The sequence below is a fragment of the Pelophylax lessonae genome, assembly GCF_965119305.1.
Source record: "Pelophylax lessonae genome assembly, chromosome: 2".
In the NCBI taxonomy this organism is placed as follows: Eukaryota; Metazoa; Chordata; class Amphibia; order Anura; family Ranidae; genus Pelophylax; species Pelophylax lessonae.
The window spans coordinates 729,771,111-729,795,834 of record NC_138769.1 but is presented as its reverse complement, the minus strand read 5'-3'; the positions used below and the strand labels follow the sequence as shown (position 1 = coordinate 729,795,834).

The 24,724-nt window shown below is 46.8% G+C and overlaps 1 protein-coding gene across 1 annotated transcript in view; it reads left to right on the top strand.

Annotated features, from left to right (window-relative positions):
* Positions 1 to 24,724, top strand: part of LOC309546868 (ecto-ADP-ribosyltransferase 5-like) — a 66,557-nt gene that overhangs the window by 24,138 nt on the left and 17,695 nt on the right. Inside the window, exon 2 of the mRNA XM_082246564.1 lies at positions 2,724 to 3,429. Coding sequence (XP_082102690.1) covers positions 2,724 to 3,429 — 706 coding nt within the window. The remainder of the gene's footprint in view (positions 1 to 2,723; positions 3,430 to 24,724) is intronic.

Genomic DNA, 24,724 nt, shown 5'->3' with positions numbered 1-24,724 from the left:
TATAGAGACCCTGGACCTCAGCACAGGGATGGCAGAAACCCCTCATAATGGGCACAGTAGGTGTACAGACCTGGGAACTCAGCACAGGGATGGTGGGAACCATCGCAGAGTTCAGATTGAAAGACACTGTGAACACTGGAACACAAGAGGTGTACAAGGAAGGGGTTGGAGTGCACATGGGACACAGGATACAGTTGGGGGATGCTGGGGTCTCAGGAGCACTAAAGGTGCTAGCATTTACTAGAGATCGCACAGGAAACTGGGGGAGCCCAGCTGCTAGTGTACAAATATATTGCTCAACAGCCAAGCCATGCTCTGGCAGGTCCTTTAACACAATGCCTCCTCTGTTTTTGGCTGAAGTGCCAACAGGACCTGGAAGCCAGGGGCCGCTCACAAAGGGGGGAACCCAGAACTGGGAGGGCCCAGAACAAGGCTTCACTGCCGGTTTCCCTCAGCCGAGATGGTAGCAGCAGCACCCAAGAGCTGATTGAAAAATCGGCTAGGGTAAAGACACACCTGGATGCGTGGACAGGTAAGTGTCCGGATATTAAAAGTCAGCAGCTACAGTATTTTTTTTTCTAAAGAAGCCTGGAGCTCCACTTTAAGCCTTGGGTTTCCCACAGCATGTCTAAGGTCTCATTCACACTAGCCTTTGGGGGAGCGTTAACCACTTGCCGACTGCCTAACGCCGATCTACGTCGGCGGTCAGCCCCTCACAGGCAAAGTGACGTAGGGCTACGTCACTAGCTTGTGAGGGTCTAGGGAGCGAGCGCGCGCCCCCGGAGGCGCGTTTCCGCTCCCGCGTGGTCACGGACCCCCCCGCGCGTGTGACCAGCGGACCCGATGTCCGCCGGTCACTCGGCGATCGGCGGGGGAGAGGGAGAAAGTCAGGCGGCTTGTGTAAACAAGCCATCTGTCATTCTCCCCAGTGTATGAAGGCTGATCATACGGTTCTACTATGTAGAACCGTCGATCACTCTTCATACATCTGAAGCCACAGCCAATCACAGTAGAAAGCACGCCCCTAGGGACACACACAGCCCCTCCCTCTCTAATAAAGTTAACCCCTTCACTACCAGTGTATTTTTACAGTAACAGTGCATATGTATAGCACTGATTACTGTAGAAATGTCACTGGTAACCCCAAAAGTGTCAAAAATGTCAGTCAAGGGTCCGATCTGTCCGCCGCAATGTCGCAGTACCGCAAAAAAATCGCAGATCGCCGCCATTACGCATTAAAAAAAAACACAACAAAAATGACAAAAATCTTTCCCTTTGTTAGTAAACTCGATAACTTTTGCGCAAACCAATCAAAATACGCTTTTTGCGATTTTTTTTACCAAACATAGGTAGCATAAAACAAATTGGCCGAAAATGTTAAAAAATTTTGATTTTTACATATTTTTTGGGGGAATTTCATATAAAAAAATGTGAAAAATATTGCTATTTTTGCAAAATTTACGCTCTTTTTTTGTTTATAGCGCGTGATCAAAAAATCGCACAGGTGATAAAATACCACCAAAAGAAAGCTCTGTTTGTGGGAAAAAAAGGACGCCAAATTTGTTTAGGTACAGCGTCGCACGACCGCGCAATTGTCCGTTAAAGTCACGAATCGCAAAATACCCCCTGGTCGGAATGGGGGTAAAATCTTCCGGGGCTTAAGTGGTTAAGACCCCATGATTAAGCAGTGCTTTTACACCCCCCTTCCAACTGCTACCCCCTTAGCTGCAGAGGCAATAGCCAGGGGTGTACACATGTCGCAGCCGTGATGCTTTGCTATGCAGCCACGGCAGGAATGATGCCCTCTGTTGTATTATACTTCTGTCAATTGAACAGGGCTTTGCACTGTTGCCGGTTCAAAGAATAAAACAGGTTTGACTGTCAAATGCTCTCTGAAGCGTGATTCAAATGGGGATCACTCTTCAGGGACCAAAGCAAGTCAAAACTATTATTTTTTCAGTTTGAATGGAGCATAGAATGGTTTATAAATATATGATTTGTAAACTTCAAGCCAAGACCTGCATTTTGGTGTGAACTGTTGGGCGCAACCAGATAGCATGGATACCTTCTAGGATCACTCTTCAGAGACCAAACCAGTTGGGAGTCAAAAACATTTTTTTTTTAGTATGCATGGAGCATGGAAAGGTTAGATTCTCTGTTGTGTTTGTGTCATGTTTGAATTTGCACCCTTTCCGAGAGTCACAACTGGACTTTAGAGGAAATCCCCTTTTAGATAATTGTGACCCCATTGAAAGATTTCCTCTCACTTCCTGTGCTGGTGAGAATAGTGACCAGGACAAATAGAGAGGGTGAATCTCCCCAAGGAGAAGCTAAACAGGGAGTAGGGATGCCAACACGCAGAAATGAACCACAAATTGGACATACAGTACACCATTTTTTATGTTGTAGCACACTAGGACCATGGCAATGCACTTACTTGCACTATACAGTGTGCTGCAATGCATATGCACCATATGGGAGTTGCCTTGCGGTGCCAAAGATTGACACCACAATGGGAAGGTCTGAACGGGCTCCTGGATTTTCCAGCAAGTATGTAGTGTGAGGGCCTGTCTGAGTATGAACAGTATTTTTTAGCTAGGCCCTCATTACATATTTGTGGTTGATGTAAAGGAAACTGCGTATGATTTGTTCAATTTGGCTGTAATGTGGAGTGACCAACTTGAATCTGTGCTAAATCTGTCTTTTTTTTTAAATCTGCACAGGTTGCGAGTCTACGGGTCCAGCTGGGAATCTACCAGGACTCCTTCGATGACCAGTATGTTGGATGTGTGGATAAAATGGAATCCCGGGCACCAGATATACTCAAAAAAGAAAGACAGACAAACAAGGAGTTGGATGTGGCTTGGCTGGATGCCTCTGAAACATGGCCGACCAAAAAGACATTGATAAAATCTCTTCCAGCTGGGTTCAAAGATGAGTACGGGATTGCCTTGTTAGTCTACAGCAACATGACCCTCCCAGTGTACAAACAGTTAAATCGGGCAGTAAGGGAATATGGTGCCAATTCATCATCCTTTGCATTTCACGCATTACATTTTTACCTCACCCGAGCCCTGACGTTGCTCCGTCGTGGGTGTGCTGGGCAGCCATGGCTCACATATCGGGGTTCCGGCAGGATCGAGTTTGAGCCCCCTCCCAACCCCGGTGACCCCGTCAGACTAAGCCAATTCGCCTCTTCGTCTATGGACATCAAAGAGGCGCAGCAATTCGGCAATGCATCCTTCTTCAACATCACCACATGCTTTGGTGCCGACATACAGAACTTCTCTTACTTCCCGTCCCAGAAGGAGGTCCTGATCCCGGTGGATGAGGTCTTCCACGTCACCCGCTACATCGAGAGGGGCAACAAGTTTGTCTTGCAGTCGTCCAGCAGGAGATGCAGCTTCTACAATTGTGCCTATCTGGGAGGTGAGTAAAAGGGGAGGTCAGGTCAGGCTAAGACAATCTGGCAGATTTATTTGACATTGGCACTCTTAGCATTACACCACAGTGAGCTGCAAAGTTGCCTGCACTAAATGTTGTAAATACATTTGCGGCAAGACTGAAGAGCTGAAAATAATCAATAAACCCCTGGCCAAGAATATATTTTTGTCTCTCCCATTCAACTACAGTCGTAGTATAAACACTTATACTCTATGTCAGTGATGGCGAACCTTGGCACCCAAGATGTTTTGGAACTACATTTCCCATTATGCTCAACTACACTGCAGAGTGCATGAGCATCATGGGAAAAAGTTCGCCATCACTGCTCTATGTATACATTGTTGCAGATAAAAATATACTGAAAATGGTTCACAAGTCTCAGAGGGCTCTTGTAAAGCTGTAGTATTGGCAACAAATGTTCTTACAGCAGTTATTTAGTAAGCATGTTCAATGTATTGAAACTAGTGAAAGCACCAAAAAGCCTGTAAGTTAAAATACGGTATTTCTAATTGGAAATATAATATATATATAAGATGGATCCATGCAGAACATACTCAAAAACATCCTATATTTTTCTATTGGTATCAACTTCAAAGCTGAGATTCAGGCTTCTGAAAAAATTAAAAGTTAGCAGCTACAAATACTGTAGCTGCTGACTTTTAACCACTTAAGCCCCGGAGGATTTGGCTGCTCAAAGACCAGGGCCTATTCTGCGATTCGGCACTGCATGATTTTAACGGACAATTGCGCGGTCGTGCGACGCTGTACCCAAATGAAATTGACGTCCTTTTTTTCCCCACAAACAGAGCTTTCTTTTGGTGGTATTTGATCACCTGTGCGATTTTTACTTTTTGCACTCTAAACAAAAAAAAGCGTAAATTTTGAAAAAATAACAATATTTTTCAAATTTTTTTATATGAAATTCCACCCAAAAAAATGTAAAAATCAAAATTTTTTAACATTTTAGGCCAATTTGTTTTCTGCTACGTATGTTTGGTAGAAAAAAATCGCAATAAGCGTATTTTGATTGGTTTGCGCAAAAGTTATTGCGTCTACTAACTACGGGAAAGATTTATGTCCTTTTTATTGTTTTTTTTTTTTTTTTTACTAGTAATGGTGGCGATCTGCGATTTTTTTTTTTTTTGCGGGACTGCGACATTGCGGCGGACAGATCGGACCCTTGACTGACATTTTTTACACTTTTGGGGGTACCAGTGACATTACTACAGTAATCAGTGCTATAAATATGCACTGTTACTGTAAAAATTACACTGGCAGGGAAGGGGTTAACTTTATTGGTGATCAGTGAGTTAAATGTATCCCTAGGGGCGTGATTCTAACTGTGGGGGGCGTGGCTTCTGATGTAACCACAGAGACATATGATCCTACATAGCAGGATCGTATGATCTCTGCTGTTACACCAGGGAGAATGACAGGCGGCTTTGTTTACATTAGCCGCCTGCCTTTCTCCCTCTCCAGCGGTGGACATCGGGGAAGGCAGGGAAATAGCGGGGGCGGGAGCGCGCCTTCGGCGGCGCGCGCTCGCTCGACCTCTAGAGGCTCATGGGTGAGCGACGTAGCCCTACGTCACTTTGCCTGTACGGGGCTGACTGCCGCAGTAAATAGTCGTGCGGCGGTCGGCAAGCGGTTAATATAGGGACACCAGCAGTGTCTTCACCCCAGCCGATTTTTCAATCAGCTCTCAGGTGCTGCCGCCGCCATAGTTACATAGTTAGTCAGGTTGTAAAAAGACACAAGTCCATCTGGCTCAACCAATAAAAAACAAAAAACAGTAAAAAGAAAAAAACGGCCATCTTGGGTAAGGGAAACCGGCAGTACAGCCGGTTCCCTACTACACTTTGTGAATGGCCTGGTGGTCGGGGAAGGAGGAGGGGGTCTGAACTCCCGGGTATCAAGACCAGGTACCCATTACACCCCGGAAAGGTGGCAAATGTTGCAGTGGAAGGGAGGGGAGCAAACAAGCGGAGCTCCCCCTTTAAAAATACTGTCTTAATGCAATGCTAATTATACTTATCGGGGCCGCACTATACAATAAACCTTTGCAGGATATAGCAAATATAGAGACCTTTTTATACCAACACAGGCATCCAAATGCTGTGTGTCTTGAAAATCTGTTAGTAAAGAAGAACTCCAGGATGCCCGCACTGGATGGGTTAACTACTCCATTTTTGCCCAGGGGTGAGGAGAGCTGAGATATACTTACCTAATCCTCTGAGCGCAAAAATGGTCCCTGCTGCTCATGCCCCCCCCCCCTGCACACTAGAGGTCTTGCACATGGACTGTTCCTGATGTCCACATCAATCAGGATAAACTTCTCTTTCATTCAGAAGGTCGTGCCTGTTACTAAACACCTTGGAATGTATACTGGTATATACACTGAATACAAATATATACTGACTGTATACAGTTTACAATCCAAGGTGTTTAGTAACAGTATACATTTATTTAGTATACATTCCAAGGTGTGGTAATATAAGACCTCAGTTTATTAAAAACAGTGATTCTACACTCACATGGTATCCTGAAGAGACAGACATATTGGTAAAAGCAAATTAAATTGACTCTGGTAACCAGCCACGGCCGCTTGCGTGATGACGTCACGCATCACGTCAGCCTCTACCCTACACATTTCGTCAGCCGGAGTTACAGTTTTAGCATTGCTACTGGACCTTTCTTTTTGCACATGGACATTTAATTATGCAGCCGAGTCCTGCAGGACTGACTGTCACTGGCCTTTGTATGCGAGCTGTCTGTGGCATATGTGCATGTGAAGAACAGAGCCGGTGTTCTAAAATTTCATCGGACCCATGAAAATTCCAGACCTCGTCACTTCCGGTGACGCTACGTCAGAACCCAGCTGGTGCGAGCCCCGGTGCGCATGCGCAGAAGACATTTTCGAGGTCCGATGAAATTTTAAGACTTAGAGAACAGCTGACTGAGAGGAGGCGGGGCTGAGGTGGGACGGAGTTGCCGCCGCGTCATCGATTTCTTACAGGGAGGTGGTATGGAGCTATAGAGCTGACTTAGAGGGGGCGGGACGGAGGTGCGTAATGAATGCATTAAAAATGGCTCCTTCTGTTCTAAGTATGCTAAGTAATAATAATAAGAAATTAAGAAATACTAAATATAACAAAATACTGAAGATAAATATTAAAAAAACAATTATATTTAGTATTTCTTAATTTCTTATTATTATTACTTAGCATACTTAGAACAGAAGGAGCCGTTTTTAATGCATTCATTACGCACCTCAGTCCCGCCTCCTCTCAGTCAGCTGTTCTTAAAATTTAATCGGACCTCGAAAATGTCTTCTGCGCATGCGCACTGGGGCTCGCACCAGCTGTCGCACCAGCTGGGTTCTGACGTAGCGTCACCGGACGTGACCAGGTCCGGAATTTTCATGGGTCCGATGAAATTTTAGAACACCAGCACTAGAGGAAGCGGAGCCGATGCTTCCTGTATAGCGTCGGCTCCTGTTACAGGTGGAGTGATACCAAATGCACTGACAGGCGCGATACAGGAAGCATCGGCTCTGCTCTTTACTGCAGACGCATGATTCCTCCAGCGCCACTCCTGTCACAGATTTACACTGATGCTCAGGGATGGATGGTAGGTTGGGAACCTGCCAGCAGTACCCACCAGCAGTACCCGCCAGCAGTACAAGCCAGCATTACCCAACAGCACTACCCACCAGCAGTACCCACCAGTAAAACCAGCCAGCAGTATCAGTCAGTAAAACCAGCCAGCAGTACCAGCCAGTTGTACCCACCAGCAGTGCCAGCCAGTAGTATAAGCCAGCAGCACCTGCCAGCAGTACCAGCCAGCAGTACCTACCAGTAGTACCAGCCAGCAGTACCTGCCAATAGTACCTTCCAGCAGTACCCACCAGCAGTATCCACACGCAGTACCAGCCAGCATTACCCACCAACAGTACTAGTCAGCAGTACCCGCCAGAAGTACCCACCAGCAGTACCATCCAGCAGTACCCACCAGCAGTACCCACCAGCAGTACCAGCCAGTAGTACCAGCCAGCAGTACCAGTCAGCATTACCCACCAACACTACCAGTCAGCACTACCATCCAGCACTACCAGCCAGCAGTACCCACCAGCAGTACCAGCCAGCAGTACCCCCCAGCAGTACCCACCCGCAGTACCCCCCAGCAGTACCCACCCACAGTACCCCCCAGCAGTACCAGCCAGCAGTACCCACAAACAATACCCACCAGCAGTTCAAGCTAACAGTACCCGCCAGCACTAGAGGAAACAGAGCAGGTGCTTCCTCTATAGCGCGGCCTCCTGTCACAGAGTGATACCAAATGTGCTCCGGGTCACAGGAGTGATATAGGAAGCATCAGCTCTGCTCTCTACTGCAGCCATATGCTTCCTCCAGCACCACTCCTGTCACACTAATGCTCGGGAATGGTGGGTCAGGAACCAGCCAGAACCTGCTACCAGTACCCACCAGCAGTACCAGCCAGCAGTACCTGCCAGCAGTATATTCCAGCAGTACCAGTCAGCAGTACCAAACAGCAGTACCCACCAACAGTACCCACCAGCAGTACAAGCAAACAGTACCCACCAGCAGTACCAGCCAGCAGTACCCTCCAACATTACCTGCCAGCAGTACCCACCAGCAGTACCTGCCAGAAGTACCAGCCAGCAGTACCCACCAGCAGTACCAGCCAGCAGTACTTACCAACAGTACTAGCCAGCAGTACCAACCAGCAGTACCCACCAACAGTACTCACCAGCAGTACTAGCCAGCAGTACCCACCAGCAGTACCTGCCAGCAGTACCAGCCAGCAGTACCCACCAGCAGTACCAGTCAGAAGTTCCCCCACCAGTAGTACCAGCCAGCAGTACAAGCCAACAGTACCAGCCAGCAGTACCAGCCAGCAGTACCCACCAGCAGCCACCAGCCATACCTGCCTAAGGGACAGCAGCAATCAGCAATACCTGCAGGAATCCTGAGGAAGAAGCAAAGATTGAGGTCAGTTGAGGTGCAGGTAAACCACAATGCATCCATGTGAAAGCAGCCTTAGGCCCCTTTTCCACGATCAGTCCAATCAGGTCCGCCTGTCTGTTTTTCAGGTGGACCCAATCAGACCCTCCATTCACCTGTATGGAGTGGCAGATGCAAATGGACTTGTGTCTGTTTACACCTGCCCATCTCCAATCCAATCCACTTAAAAAAACAGAAGGGGATCTGTCTATGGTGAGCAGTAACAGTAAAAATAAAAGATTACAGTATAGCAGTATATTATAAAGTAGAGTAAAACAGTAAGAACAGAAAATTAACTTAATAAAACGACAACTATTTTTTTGTTTTTTTGTTTTTTTTATTTTTGTAATTTTTTTTTTTTACACTTTTTTTTGTAACTGTAAAAAAACTTCAAATGTTCCAGACTAGCGTCTGTCAAAATGCGATAGCCATCTAACATCTTTCGAGACCCTGTGTGAAAGTGTGCCCTAGACTAATACTCTACTAGTGTGTGGTAGTGCCGGAAACAGTCCCCGATGCAGAGACCAGGTTGGCCAGGACAGGAGGGACAAAAAAAGCGGGTGTCACACCTAAATCCGCGTATCTAGTCCTGGCCATGGCAGCAGAGAACACGGACATATGATGAATTGGGTGAGTGAACAAAAATATGACTGCAACTCACACTTTTCAGTAATGCCCATAGGGATAGGCCCAGAAAGGTTTCAAATTCAGTAACAGTGATACGTTTCCATGCAAATTCTCTTGCGAGGGTAGAATTTGGATTTGGGGAGATAAATTGATCAGCATATAAATTGCTTTGGTCCACAAAAATCTGTACAGATCTTCCGTGAAAAACAGCTCATAAAAATCAAGGGCAGTAAAATCGGCTGTTTCCACCTGAATTCCGGGTTGTCCAGTGAATGTGGTGAAAGTGGTGGGCCCCCAATCAGGATTTGCAAGCGCATCAGGAAGGACACTATGGGCTCTATGGGCCTGTCTTTGAATTCTTGGTGGCTGCGGGACACTACTTGTGCTAGCCACCGCACTAGCTTGAACTGCACTTATGGGACTCGCCACATCACTAAGTGTTACAGCAGTGCTGGTTTAAATATGACCAGGATGTACTAGGTCGCTGGTGCTTGCCAGTTCACCCTGCACCTCAGCAACCGAAGAACGGATTCGGGTACGCCTGACCTTGGCAGGGACCACTACTCTCGTCAGAGCTATCTGTCAGGGTGCCGCTGCTCTCTACAGGTTTGTATACTGAGCCTGATTCTCTGACCTTGAGCCTTCCCCATCGCTCATGCTCAGTATCCTGTAGGCCTCTTCACTAGTGTACCTCTGTTTGGACATTTTGGCCAATAAATTTATAGGTACCTAGTGTGACTCACAGGTAAAAAAAACACCTGGTTGTCAAGGACCGTTTGAACTGCTACCAAAAAATGTAACTGCTAGTGCTAGCAGAGATCAGGCCTGACTCTGCTAACGCTGCGGTTTAGTGTGCTGTGTATTGGAAGTGACAGTAATCTGCTGATACTGCACTTCTTGGGGGATGGGCCAAGGGGCTAAATGCAGGTGCTAGCAGGTGTTGGGGCTGATCCTGCTAATGCTTCATTTTGGGAACACTATACTAAACTATTGGGGACGCTAGTATTGTTCTGATCTGATCAAAGATATTGATCCGTTCAGACACTATACTAGTCAGAGCTTTTTTTCTCAGACAATAGGTGCAGGAACTCCCCTTTCTGAGTCACCACTTTTCTCCGCCCCCTTCCCACCTCCTGCACCATTCCTTGGTTCCACCCCCTACCTACCTCCTGCTCCTTTTAGAGAATACAGAACCATATAACAATTGTGGTACTACATAATTTGTATGGAATTTGTTAATAATAACAAGAAAAACAGTAAACTAGAGCACATGCAGCCAGCAAGACCCCCTCAGCAACAATGAACCACCCGGAACGAAATACCCCCTCCCCCAGCAACAAAAGTTCCCCAACAGCAATAATCGATCTCCCTGCAGCCAGCACCAGAGACTCTCTCCAACAGCCAGCAACAATAGACCCTCCCCCAGCAACAATGTATCACTGGCAACAAAATACCCCCTCCCCTAGCAACAATAGTCCCCCAGCAGCAACAACAGATTTTCCTGCAGCCAGCATCACTAGATCCCTCCCAGCAACAAAGGACCCACCCCAGCAACAGTAGATCCCCCCCACCAACAACAATAGACCTCCTAAGCAACAGTACACACCCCTCCCCACCCCACAAAAGTAGATTTCCAGCAACAATAGATCCCCCCAACACATAGCATCAATAGACCTTGAACCCCTTATCATTACATACAGTCAATGCTGGAGGTGCCGGAACTGCGTTCCCCCGCGTTTCTGCTGAAAAAAAGCCCTGATACTAGTAATGGGGGCCTTTAGTGTGTGTGTGTGTGTGTTTGTGTCACTGGCAATCAAAGGGTTAAAAATGTATTACTAAATATGCGGTGGGCAATCTAACGCTGTCCTGGATTGATGCAAACTAACGTTATTACTAACTGATGTCACCTGTGACACTAATACAGTGATCAGAAAAAAGATCTGTACACTACAATAGTGACACTGTGACAGGAAATTTAATGGGGTTAACTGGGGATGATCAGGGGGTTAAATCTTTATCAGGGGATATATACCTAAACCTATCTGGGACTGCTGCTTTACCAGCACTAACTGCCTCTCACACTAACTTGCGTCACAAGTGACACTAATACAGTGATCAGTAAATTATCTGTATACTGTATATAGTGACAATGTGACAGGGAGTGAAAGGGTTAACTGGGGGTGATCAGGGGGTGACAAATGTGCCTATGTGTACTGGTGTATGTGTAGTGCTTGTGTACTCACTGACTGATGTTCTCTCCTCTCACACTGGAACCAAAAAAGGGCTTCAGGACAGAAGATTGCATCATTTCCTGTGCCTGTGTTTACATTACACAGGCACAGGACATTTTGCAATCGGTCAAAAATGAACACCAGGTCCTTCTCAAGCTTGAGAAAGGAGAGCACGCTGGTATTCCATTGCAGTGTGCATGCTCCGAAACGCGTCATAAGCACGCCGGAAGATCTTAGACGGCAACGTTGCGGCTCACCTTGCGGTCCAGGCCGCGGACTCAGCCTCCCACGTTACATCACTTCCTGCCAGACAGGAACCGAAAAATCAGTGAGCACAGCCGACCCACAGCTAGTGGCCCCACACCAGGACACAGGTTGATCCATATAACTACTTTCACTTAACCCTATGTAAGTTTTTAAAGAACTTGGCCAAATAAATGTTTACAGTCTTTACTCAAGAGGCGCCTGTTTTCTTTCTGTTCCTTTACATTTCTGGAGATGGCTTCCACTCCCCACTAGGCTGGCTCTGAACACAAAGACTGTCTTCCCATACATCACAAGGACATTAAGGGTAGTCTACATGACCACCCTATGGACATTATTAGTTTCCTATGCCTGTTGCTTGCACCACCTTGTATATATTTTTTATTTTATGGCCAGGTATTGGCTACTCCTTCATTATTTCTTCATAAATAAAGCAGGTAAAAGGTCTGGAGTTGATTCTAAGCGTAGTATTTGCATTTGGAATCTATTGCTGTGAACCTACATCATGCATCAAAGGAGCTGTCCATGCAAGTGAAACAGGCCATTGTAAGGTTTCAAAAACAAAACAAATCTATCAGAGAGATAACAGCAACATTAGGAGTGGCCAAATCAACAATTTGGTACATTCTGAGGAAAGAAGAACGCACTGGGGAGCTCAGCAACATAAAAAGGCCTGGACATCCATGGAACACAACAGTGGTGGATGATCGCAGGATCCTATCTATGGTAAATTAAAAACCCATTCACAACATCCAGACAAGTGAAGGACACTCTCCAGGAGGTGGGCGTATCATTGTCAAAGACTACAATCAAGAGAAGGCTTCACGAGAGCAATGGGTTCACCACAAGGTGCAAACCATTCATAAGCCTGAAGGATTGAAAAGCCAAAAAACATCTGAAAAAGCCAGACTAGTTCTGGAAAAGCATTCTTTGGACAGATAAAACTAAGATTAATTTGTACCAGAATGACAAGAGGAAAGAAGTGTGGAGAAGGCTTGGAACAGCTCATGATCCAAAGCACACAATGTAATCTATTAAACATGGTGGAGGCAGTGTGAGTTGCACTAGGTCATTGGTGTTTATTGATGATGTGACAAAGAACAGAAGCAGCCGGATGAATTCTGCGGTGTTTAGAGATATGCCAAATTCAGCCAAATGCAACAAAGTTGATTTGACGGCGCTTAACAGTACAGATGGACATTGAACAATGATCCAAAACACACTGCAAAAGCAGCCCAGGAGCTTTTAAATAGAAAGTAAACCCTCCTCTGCAACTTTTACCTATAGGTAAGCCTATGATAAGACTTACAGTACCTATAGGTACTGTAAATATCTCATAAACATGTACCTTTTAGGAGATATTTACCTTAAATGCAGCCAGTGACATCACTGGCGCATGCGCTCTGAAGGAGAGGCCGCTGGTGCCGTTCCTTCAGAGCCCCGCGCCATGACCGTCGGCTCCCGCGCACATGCGCGGGAGTGACGTAATCGCAGGTCCGGCCAATCAGATGGCCGGATGCCGAGATCCCGGAAGACGGGTGACTGAACATGTCGCCCGTCATACAGGTAAGCGGCGGCACGGCTTGGGCTCGTTCTAAGGTAAGTATTTCATAATGAGCTATAGTACTAGCTCATTATGTGTTTCTCTTTCAGGTTGGAAAAAAAAATAATTTTAATGACTTTACAACCTCTTTAAAGGAAAAGAAGGGGAATATTCTGCATTATGGCCGAGTCAGTCACCTGAACTCAACCCAATTGAGCATACATTTAACTTGCTGAAGGCAAAACTAAAGGCAGAAAGACCCACAAACAAAGAACAACTGAAGATAGCTGCAGTTAGAGCCCGGAAAAGCATCAGAAAGGAGAAAACCCAGCCCATGGGTTTCAGACTTCAGGCAGTCATTGCCAGTAAAGGATTTTCAATAAAATATTAAAAATTAACATTTTATTTATGATTATATTCATTTGTTCAATTACATTTGAGCCCCTGAAAATGGGGGGGACTGTGTATATAAATGGTTGCAGTTCCTAAAACTTGTACTTGATATGTTCAACCCCTTGAATTAAAGCTGAAAGTCTGCACTTCAAATAAATTTGGATTATTTAATTTTAATTTTTTTCGGGTGTCTTAGAGCCCATTCACACTAGTGCGACTTGTGAGGCGACTTGTGTGCCCTCAAGTCGTCCCAAGTCGCTTGACATAACAAAAGCAATGTTAATCAATCAGTGCCATCTTAATTGGCACTACTGAAGTCGCTCCGACTTCAGAAAAGGGTCCTGTACTACTTTGAGGCGACTTGTGATCCAACTTGTCCCATATACTTCAATGGGAGTCGCCTCCTTATCTAAATTGAAGCGACTTGTGATCCGACTTTCCATAAAAATGGTCCTGAACAAGAAAAAAAGAACATTTTCCTTATAATTTTTATTAGAACAGGAATATGGCTCCTCTCCACCTGGCCGTTTTTCTTGCAGGCATTTATCGGGCATTTTTGGAGGCAGGCATGACTTTTTTTGGATTTAGTGTCTGGGGGGTCCAAAAAGTGTCCCTGTGAAGTTTCATCTCTATAGCATTTTTTATTGCTCTGTAGCATGTCCAGAACCCACACTGAACCCACTGAACCCACACTGCTGTATTAATAATTATAAGAAAAATGCTTTTTATTTTCTGGTTCTGGACATGCTACAGAGATGAAACTTCACAGGTACACTTTTTAGACCCCCCAGACAGTAAAGACATGCCTGCCTCCAAAGACGCCCAAAAAATGCCCGATAAATGCCAGCAAAAAAAAAAAACATGAAAGGGAAATTAGGTCACAACACATCATATTCTGATTGGCCAAATACAAAGTCGTCTCGCGTAAAATAATTCACAAGTCGGGCCGAAGTCGCCCTAAGACGCGCCAAAGTCGCGCTAAGTCATGCCGAAGTAGCGCCGAAATCGCGCTAAAAGTCGCGCTAGAAGTCGCCCCTTATGAGGCGACTTTAGTGTTCATGGCAGCGTGAACCGACTCTTATAGAGCAAAAAGTATTAAAATTGTGCCTGTGGCCAAATATATATGGACCTAACTGTACATATACACTATATTGTCAAAAGTATTGGGACACCTGCCTTTACAAGCACATGAACTTTAATGGTGACATCCCAGTCTTAAGCCTAGTTCACACGCAACGATTATCGGCCGACCGATCGTCCGTCTTTTGTCCAGAGTGGTGTTTTGTTGGTTGGAATGTGCCTAGACTGCACACGAATTTTCTCGCCCAACAAAATTCTACTTCAGAAGTGATGTCATGTGTTGGTTTACTTTCTTTGTGTTCTTTCTTCTCTGAGCATGCCCAGTCTTGCTCATTAGATTTTTCCCTGTCGAAATCTGTACTGACTGACGGAAAATCGGACGTGTTTTGATGGCGGACAAAAATTTTATAGCCTGCACACCAGGATTTTTTTCGTCCGAAAAGTCGGAGTCGGTTGTCGGAAGCATCATCCTAACAAGCCGAAAATCGGCAGATCGGTCGTCGGACCAAAATTCCCTGCCGATTTTCGATGCGTGTGTACGGGGCTTTAGTCCCTAGTAGGGTTGAGCGGACACCTAGATGTCCGTGTTCGACGGGTTCGGCCGAACTTTAAAAAAAAGTCCGGGTCCGTGTCCCGGACTTTTACCGAACTTTTCCCGGACACCGAACCCCATTGAAGTCAATGGGGACCCGAACTTTAAGGCACTAAAATGGCTCTAAAACACCAAAGGAAAGGGCTAGAGTGCTGCAAATGGCAGCAAAACGTAATTAAGAGCATGGCAAGTGCTCTGCAAACAAATGTGGATAGGGAAATAACTTAAAACAACAAAAAAAAACAGAAAAATAAAACAATGTTCTTCTTCATCTCTGAAGGACGAGGCCCATATGGAGTAGGAGGGAGGTTGAGGTGGTGGTGGATGTGGCGGTGACATAGGCGTGCGCACAGGGTGTGCTGGGTGTGCCTGGGCACACCCTAATCACCTAGGGCACATAGCATTGCCAGTGAGGAGATGGGAAAGATCTCCCTGGGACCTGCTCTGCTCTATTTCTCCTTGCCTACAGGTACATGGCCCCGATACATTACTCTCCCTGCTGGCAAACACATGCATGTGTATTTCAACTTTGGGGTGCACACCTTAATGCAATAGGCTGCGCACACCTATGGGCGGTGTAGGTGGAAGCGGCGGTGGAGGAGGACCAGGGCCGGATTAACAGCATCATGGGCTTGGTGCTGAGGATTTTGAAGGGCCTTAGGGCCGTGCCTTGCCATGCACCCAGAGGAGGAAGGGTGCAGCCATGCATGCCTAATTCAACATGGGATGCTGTCTCTGAAGCCCATAAACACATCCATGCATCGCCAACTGTCCCTCCTTGTCCGGCCTTCACGCTGTGTGGGGAGGTTCTGAGGGTGCTGCCTGGGGAAGCGAGCATAGAAGCCAGACTTCTGTGTTTACAAGTGACAGAAGAGCGGTAACAGTGAATATGGCCAACCCGGGGCCTATATAAAAGGTAGGGGCCTGGAGCTGCAGCTCCAATAGCCCCTACATTAATCTGGCCCTGAGGAGGAGGACGAGGTAGCCAACACTGCTTCTTTTCACAAATTTTAAATGAGGGTACACCCCAAAAGAGTGAGAAAGAGCAAAAATGGAACAATGGGTGGGTAAGGTCGGTATCCATTGCTATTCTGCATAAGGTACGGAAAAGTCCCGTGGGATCCATGCCTGGTTCATTTTAATGAACGTGAGCTTGTCCACATTGTCTCTGGACAGGCGGCTGCGCTTGTCTGTTATAACGCCCCCAGCCGTGCTAAATACCCGTTCAGATAATACACTGGCTGCAGGGCACGCCAGCACCTCCAAGGCGTAAAGGGCAAGCTCAGGCCATGTGCCCAATTTGGAGACCCAGAAGTTGAAGGGGGCAGACCCGTCATTCACTACATGTAGGCGTGTGCACACATACTGCTCCACCATGTTGGTAAAATGCTGCCTCCTGCTAAGACGTTCCATCTGAGCTGCTGGTGCTGCTGTTTGTTGTGGCGTGCTGACAAAGCTTTTCCACATTTCGGCCATGCTAACCCTGCCTTCTGAGGTGCTGGCGGTGCCCTGGTTGCGTTGGCGACCTCCTCCTCCTCCTCCTCTGCCTTGTGCTTCCACTGTGGCCCCGCTGTCAGATGGGAATGCCAGCAGCATGGCGTCTACCAGCGTGCGCTTGTACTCGCGCATCTTGCGATCGCGCTCCAGTGAGTGAATTAAGGACGGTACGTTGTCCTTGTAACGGGGATCCAGCAGCGTGGCCACCCAGTAATCAGCACAAGTTAGAATGTGGGCAACTCGGCGGTCGTTGTGGAGACACTGCAGCATGTAATCGCTCATGTGTGCCAGGCTGCCCAGAGGCAACGAAAGGCTGTCCTCTGTGGGAGGTGTATGGTCCGTGTCCTCTGTATCCCCCCAGCCACGCACCAGTGATGGCCATGAGCTGGCCTGGGTGCCACCCTGCTGTGAACATGGTTCCATCTCCTCCTCCAGCTCCTCCTCCTCCTCATCCTCCTCATCCTCCAGAACTGTGCCCCTGCTGGACAATTGCGTCCCTGGCGTTTGCGTGTGCAGGAACCCACCCTCGGAGCCCCTTGCGAATGACTGCCCTGAAAGCCTTGGAAATGTTACCTCTTCATCCTCCTCCTCCTCCTCATCCTGTGCCACATCCTCTTCCATCATCGCCCGAATTGTTTTTTCAAGGAGGCATAGAAGTGGGATAGTTAAGCTGAGAACGGCGTCATTGCCACTGGCCATGTTGGTGGAGTACTCAAAACAGCGCAACAAGGCACACAGGTCTCGCATGGAGGCCCAGTTATTGGTGGTGAAGTGGTGCTGTTCCGCAGAGCGACTCACGCGTGCGTGCTGCAGCTGAAACTCCACTATGGCCTGCTGCTGCTCGCACAGTCTTTCCAGCATGTGCAAGGTGGAGTTCCACCTTGTGGGCACGTCACATATGAGGCGGTGAGCGGGAAGGCCGAAGTTACGCTGCAGCGCTGCCAGGCGAGCAGCAGCAGGGTGAGAACGCCGAAAGTGCGCACAAACGGCCCGCACTTTCTGCAGCAGCTCTGACATATCGGGGTAGTTTTTAAGGAACCTCTGCACCACCAAATTCAGCACATGCGCCAGGCAAGGGATGTGCGTCAAACCGGCTAGGCCCAGAGCTGCTATGAGATTTCGCCCGTTATCGCACACCACCAGGCCGGGCTTGAGGCTCGCTGGCAGCAACCACTCATTTGTCTGCTGTTCCATGCTCCTCCACAACTCCTGCGCGGTGTGTGGTTTGTCCCCCAAACAGGCAAGTTGTAAAACTGCCTGCTGTCGTTTACCCCTGGCCGTGCTGAAGTTGGTGGTGAAGGTGTTACGCTGTCCGGATGAGGAGGCGGTAGAGGATGAGGAAGCGGAGTAGGAGGAGTTAGGAACAGGAGGCAAACTGAAGCGCCCTGCAATCCTCGGTGGTGGAAGGACATGCGCCAAATTGCTATCCGCCTCAGGCCCATCCGCCACTGCATTTACCCAGTGTGCCGTTAGGGAGATATAACGCCCCTGACCGTGCTTACTGGTCCACGTATCCGTAGTTAGGTGGACCTTGGCACAGATGGCGTTGCGCAGTGCACACCTGATTTTTTCCCCCACTTGGTTGTGCAGGGAAGGGATGGCTTGCCTGGAAAAGTAGTGGCGGCTGGGCACGACGTACTGTGGGACAGCCACCGACATAAGGTTTTTAAAACTGTGCGTCTCCACCAGACGGAATGACAGCATTTCAAAGGCCAATAATTTTGAAATGCTGGCATTCAGGGCCAGGGATCGCGGGTGGGTAGGGGGGTACTTCCTCTTCCTCTCAAGTGTTTGGGAGATGGAAAGCTGAACGCTTCCACGGGACATTGTGGAGATGGTTGTTGGTGACCCAGGTGGTGGTGTTGCTGACAGATCGTCTGTTTGCGGGGTGGCAGGTGCCGGTATCACTACAGATGTGGCTGGAGCGGCCGAGACTGCAGCAGAAGAGGAAGCAGGATGAGCCAGAGACGTTTCTTGGTTTTGAAGGTGTGTACTCCACTGCAGCTCGTGCTTTGCACTTAGATGCCTGATCATGCAGGTTGTGCTCAGGTTGAGAAGGTTCATGCCTCGCTTCAAGCTCTGATTGCACAGGGTGCAAACCACTCGTGTCCTGTCATCAGCACATTTTCTAAAGAACTTCCACGCTAGAGAACTCCTTTGAGCTGACTTTGGTGCGCTCGTTCCCTTGCTGCGTTGGGCAGTAGCGGGCGTAGTGTCTAGGGCACGGCCGCTCCGCTTCTGCACCCTGCTCCCTCTTCTGCTGTGCTGGTGGCTCTGTGCGACCACCGCCTCTTCCTCCAAACTACTCAGTTCACCTGCATGACGTTCATTCCATGTGGGGTCGAGGACCTCATCGTCCTCCACATCATCTTCCACCCAGTCTTCACCCCTGCCCTCCTTGTCGGTCTCCACAATGCTGAACGCCGCAGCAGTTGGCACCTGCGTTTCGTCATCATCGGAGACGTGCTGCGATGATCCTTGCATGTACTCATCTTGAGAAATAAGTGGTTGGGCATCGCTGCACTCAATCTCTTCCACTTCTGGGGCAGGGCTAGGTGGATGGCCCTGGGAAACCCTGCTGACAGAGTCCTCAAAAAGAATAAGAGACTGCTGTATGGCTTGGGGCTCAGACTGCTGGCCTGATTTGCAAGGGGGTGAGGTGAAAGACGGTTGGACATTGGCTGCAGGTGCCAACTCTGACCTTTCTGCAGTAGACTGGGTGGGAGACAATGTGAAGGAACTGGAGGCACTGTCAGCAGCAAACCAATCTACTATCGCCTCAACTTGTTCTGGCCTCATCACTTCTAGGGGCGTTTGATGCCCTACCAAATACTGATGCAGGTTCTGTCGCCTACTCACACTTGAGGAAGGTGTTTCACTTGTGCGTGTAGCTGGCACAGATCGACCATGTCCTCTCCTTGCAACAGGAGCTCTACCAGCAGCACCACGACCCAGGCCACGGCCCTTATTTGACGGTCTCCTCATATTTCTGTAATTTAAGATCTTGCCCTAGAAAGGTTTTTATTGAATAGCGGAATAGAAAATATGATCCAAAAAAAGTGTATGTATATCACACGTACACAACCACACTAGGCCCCAATTACTATTGTTTGTACCCCTAAAAGGCTAGATGAGGAGTAGGGGGAGTATGGAACAGGCAGCACCCTCAAACCTTCAGAAGTATGAGATGAACCCCAACAACTTGGAAAGGTGGATCTCTCTCACACGTACCGACACAGACTATCCCGCAATTCAATTGATCCTCAAAGGTTTTTATTGAATAGCGGAATAGGAAATATGATCAAAAAAAGTGTATGTATCTCGCACGTACACAACCACACTAGGCCCCAATTACTATTGTTTGTACCCCTAAAAGGCTAGATGAGGAGTAGGGGGGGTATGGAACAGGCAGCACCCTCAAACCTTCAGAAGTATGAGATGAACCCCAACAACTTGGAAAGGTGGATCTCTCTCACACGTACCGACACAGACTATCCCGCAATTCAATTGATCCTCAAAGGTTTTTATTGAATAGCGGAATAGGAAATATGATCAAAAAAAGTGTATGTATCTCGCACGTACACAACCACACTAGGCCCCAATTACTATTGTTTGTACCCCTAAAAGGCTAGATGAGGAGTAGGGGGGGTATGGAACAGGCAGCACCCTCAAACCTTCAGAAGTATGAGATGAACCCCAACAACTTGGAAAGGTGGATCTCTCTCACACGTACCGACACAGACTATCCCGCAATTCAATTGATCCTCAAAGGTTTTTATTGAATAGCGGAATAGGAAATATGATCAAAAAAAGTGTATGTATCTCGCACGTACACAACCACACTAGGCCCCAATTACTATTGTTTGTACCCCTAAAAGGCTAGATGAGGAGTAGGGGGGGTATGGAACAGGCAGCACCCTCAAACCTTCAGAAGTATGAGATGAACCCCAACAACTTGGAAAGGTGGATCTCTCTCACACGTACCGACACAGACTATCCCGCAATTCAATTGATCCTCAAAGGTTTTTATTGAATAGCGGAATAGGAAATATGATCAAAAAAAGTGTATGTATCTCGCACGTACACAACCACACTAGGCCCCAATTACTATTGTTTGTACCCCTAAAAGGCTAGATGAGGAGTAGGGGGGGTATGGAACAGGCAGCACCCTCAAACCTTCAGAAGTATGAGATGAACCCCAACAACTTGGAAAGGTGGATCTCTCTCACACGTACCGACACAGACTATCCCGCAATTCAATTGATCCTCAAAGGTTTTTATTGAATAGCGGAATAGGAAATATGATCAAAAAAAGTGTATGTATCTCGCACGTACACAACCACACTAGGCCCCAATTACTATTGTTTGTACCCCTAAAAGGCTAGATGAGGAGTAGGGGGGGTATGGAACAGGCAGCACCCTCAAACCTTCAGAAGTATGAGATGAACCCCAACAACTTGGAAAGGTGGATCTCTCTCACACGTACCGACACAGACTATCCCGCAATTCAATTGATCCTCAAAGGTTTTTATTGAATAGCGGAATAGGAAATATGATCAAAAAAAGTGTATGTATCTCGCACGTACACAACCACACTAGGCCCCAATTACTATTGTTTGTACCCCTAAAAGGCTAGATGAGGAGTAGGGGGGGTATGGAACAGGCAGCACCCTCAAACCTTCAGAAGTATGAGATGAACCCCAACAACTTGGAAAGGTGGATCTCTCTCACACGTACCGACACAGACTATCCCGCAATTCAATTGATCCTCAAAGGTTTTTATTGAATAGCGGAATAGGAAATATGATCAAAAAAAGTGTATGTATCTCGCACGTACACAACCACACTAGGCCCCAATTACTATTGTTTGTACCCCTAAAAGGCTAGATGAGGAGTAGGGGGGGTATGGAACAGGCAGCACCCTCAAACCTTCAGAAGTATGAGATGAACCCCAACAACTTGGAAAGGTGGATCTCTCTCACACGTACCGACACAGACTATCCCGCAATTCAATTGATCCTCAAAGGTTTTTATTGAATAGCGGAATAGGAAATATGATCAAAAAAAGTGTATGTATCTCGCACGTACACAACCACACTAGGCCCCAATTACTATTGTTTGTACCCCTAAAAGGCTAGATGAGGAGTAGGGGGGGTATGGAACAGGCAGCACCCTCAAACCTTCAGAAGTATGAGATGAACCCCAACAACTTGGAAAGGTGGATCTCTCTCACACGTACCGACACAGACTATCCCGCAATTCAATTGATCCTCAAAGGTTTTTATTGAATAGCGGAATAGGAAATATGATCAAAAAAAGTGTATGTATCTCGCACGTACACAACCACACTAGGCCCCAATTACTATTGTTTGTACCCCTAAAAGGCTAGGAGTAGGGGGAGTATGGAACAGGCAGCACCCTCAAACCTTCAGAAGTATGAGATGAACCCCAACAACTTGGAAAGGTGGATCTCTCTCACACGTACCAACACAGACTATCCCCCAATTTAACTGATCCCCAAAGGTTTTTGATTAAATAGCGGAATAGAAAATATGATCCCAAAAAAGTGTATGTATATCACACGTACACAACCACACTAGGCCCCAATTACTATTGTTTGTACCCCTAAAAGGCTAGGAGTAGGGGGAGTATGGAACAGGCAGCACCCTCAAACCTTCAGAAGTATGAGATGAACCTCAACAACTTGGAAAGGTGGATCTCTCTCACACGTACCAACACAGACTATCCCCCAATTTAACTGATCCCCAAAGGTTTTTGATTAAATAGCGGAATAGAAAATATGATCCCAAAAAAGTGTATGTATATCACACGTACACAACCACACTAGGCCCCAATTACTATTGTTTGTACCCCTAAAAGGCTAGGAGTAGGGGGAGTATGGAACAGGCAGCACCCTCAAACCTTCAGAAGTATGAGATGAACCCCAACAACTTGGAAAGGTGGATCTCTCTCACACGTACCAACACAGACTATCCCCCAATTTAACTGATCCCCAAAGGTTTTTGATTAAATAGCGGAATAGAAAATATGATCCCAAAAAAGTGTATGTATATCACACGTACACAACCACACTAGGCCCCAATTACTATTGTTTGTACCCCTAAAAGGCTAGGAGTAGGGGGAGTATGGAACAGGCAGCACCCTCAAACCTTCAGAAGTATGAGATGAACCTCAACAACTTGGAAAGGTGGATCTCTCTCACACGTACCAACACAGACTATCCCCCAATTTAACTGATCCCCAAAGGTTTTTGATTAAATAGCGGAATAGAAAATATGATCCCAAAAAAGTGTATGTATATCACACATACACAACCACACTAGGCCCCAATTACTATTGTTTGTACCCCTAAAAGGCTAGGAGTAGGGGGAGTATGGAACAGGCAGCACCCTCAAACCTTCAGAAGTATGAGATGAACCCCAACAACTTGGAAAGGTGGATCTCTCTCACACGTACCAACACAGACTATCCCCCAATTTAACTGATCCCCAAAGGTTTTTGATTAAATAGCGGAATAGAAAATATGATCCCAAAAAAGTGTATGTATATCACACGTACACAACCACACTAGGCCCCAATTACTATTGTTTGTACCCCTAAAAGGCTAGGAGTAGGGGGAGTATGGAACAGGCAGCACCCTCAAACCTTCAGAAGTATGAGATGAACCCCAACAACTTGGAAAGGTGGATCTCTCTCACACGTACCAACACAGACTATCCCCCAATTTAACTGATCCCCAAAGGTTTTTGATTAAATAGCGGAATAGAAAATATGATCCCAAAAAAGTGTATGTATATCACACGTACACAACCACACTAGGCCCCAATTACTATTGTTTGTACCCCTAAAAGGCTAGGAGTAGGGGGAGTATGGAACAGGCAGCACCCTCAAACCTTCAGAAGTATGAGATGAACCCCAACAACTTGGAAAGGTGGATCTCTCTCACACGTACCAACACAGACTATCCCCCAATTTAACTGATCCCCAAAGGTTTTTGATTAAATAGCGGAATAGAAAATATGATCCCAAAAAAGTGTATGTATATCACACGTACACAACCACACTAGGCCCCAATTACTATTGTTTGTACCCCTAAAAGGCTAGGAGTAGGGGGAGTATGGAACAGGCAGCACCCTCAAACCTTCAGAAGTATGAGATGAACCCCAACAACTTGGAAAGGTGGATCTCTCTCACACGTACCAACACAGACTATCCCCCAATTTAACTGATCCCCAAAGGTTTTTGATTAAATAGCGGAATAGAAAATATGATCCCAAAAAAGTGTATGTATATCACACGTACACAACCACACTAGGCCCCAATTACTATTGTTTGTACCCCTAAAAGGCTAGGAGTAGGGGGAGTATGGAACAGGCAGCACCCTCAAACCTTCAGAAGTATGAGATGAACCCCAACAACTTGGAAAGGTGGATCTCTCTCACACGTACCAACACAGACTATCCCCCAATTTAACTGATCCCCAAAGGTTTTTGATTAAATAGCGGAATAGAAAATATGATCCCAAAAAAGTGTATGTATATCACACGTACACAACCACACTAGGCCCCAATTACTATTGTTTGTACCCCTAAAAGGCTAGGAGTAGGGGGAGTATGGAACAGGCAGCACCCTCAAACCTTCAGAAGTATGAGATGAACCCCAACAACTTGGAAAGGTGGATCTCTCTCACACGTACCAACACAGACTATCCCCCAATTTAACTGATCCCCAAAGGTTTTTGATTAAATAGCGGAATAGAAAATATGATCCCAAAAAAGTGTATGTATATCACACGTACACAACCACACTAGGCCCCAATTACTATTGTTTGTACCCCTAAAAGGCTAGGAGTAGGGGGAGTATGGAACAGGCAGCACCCTCAAACCTTCAGAAGTATGAGATGAACCTCAACAACTTGGAAAGGTGGATCTCTCTCACACGTACCAACACAGACTATCCCCCAATTTAACTGATCCCCAAAGGTTTTTGATTAAATAGCGGAATAGAA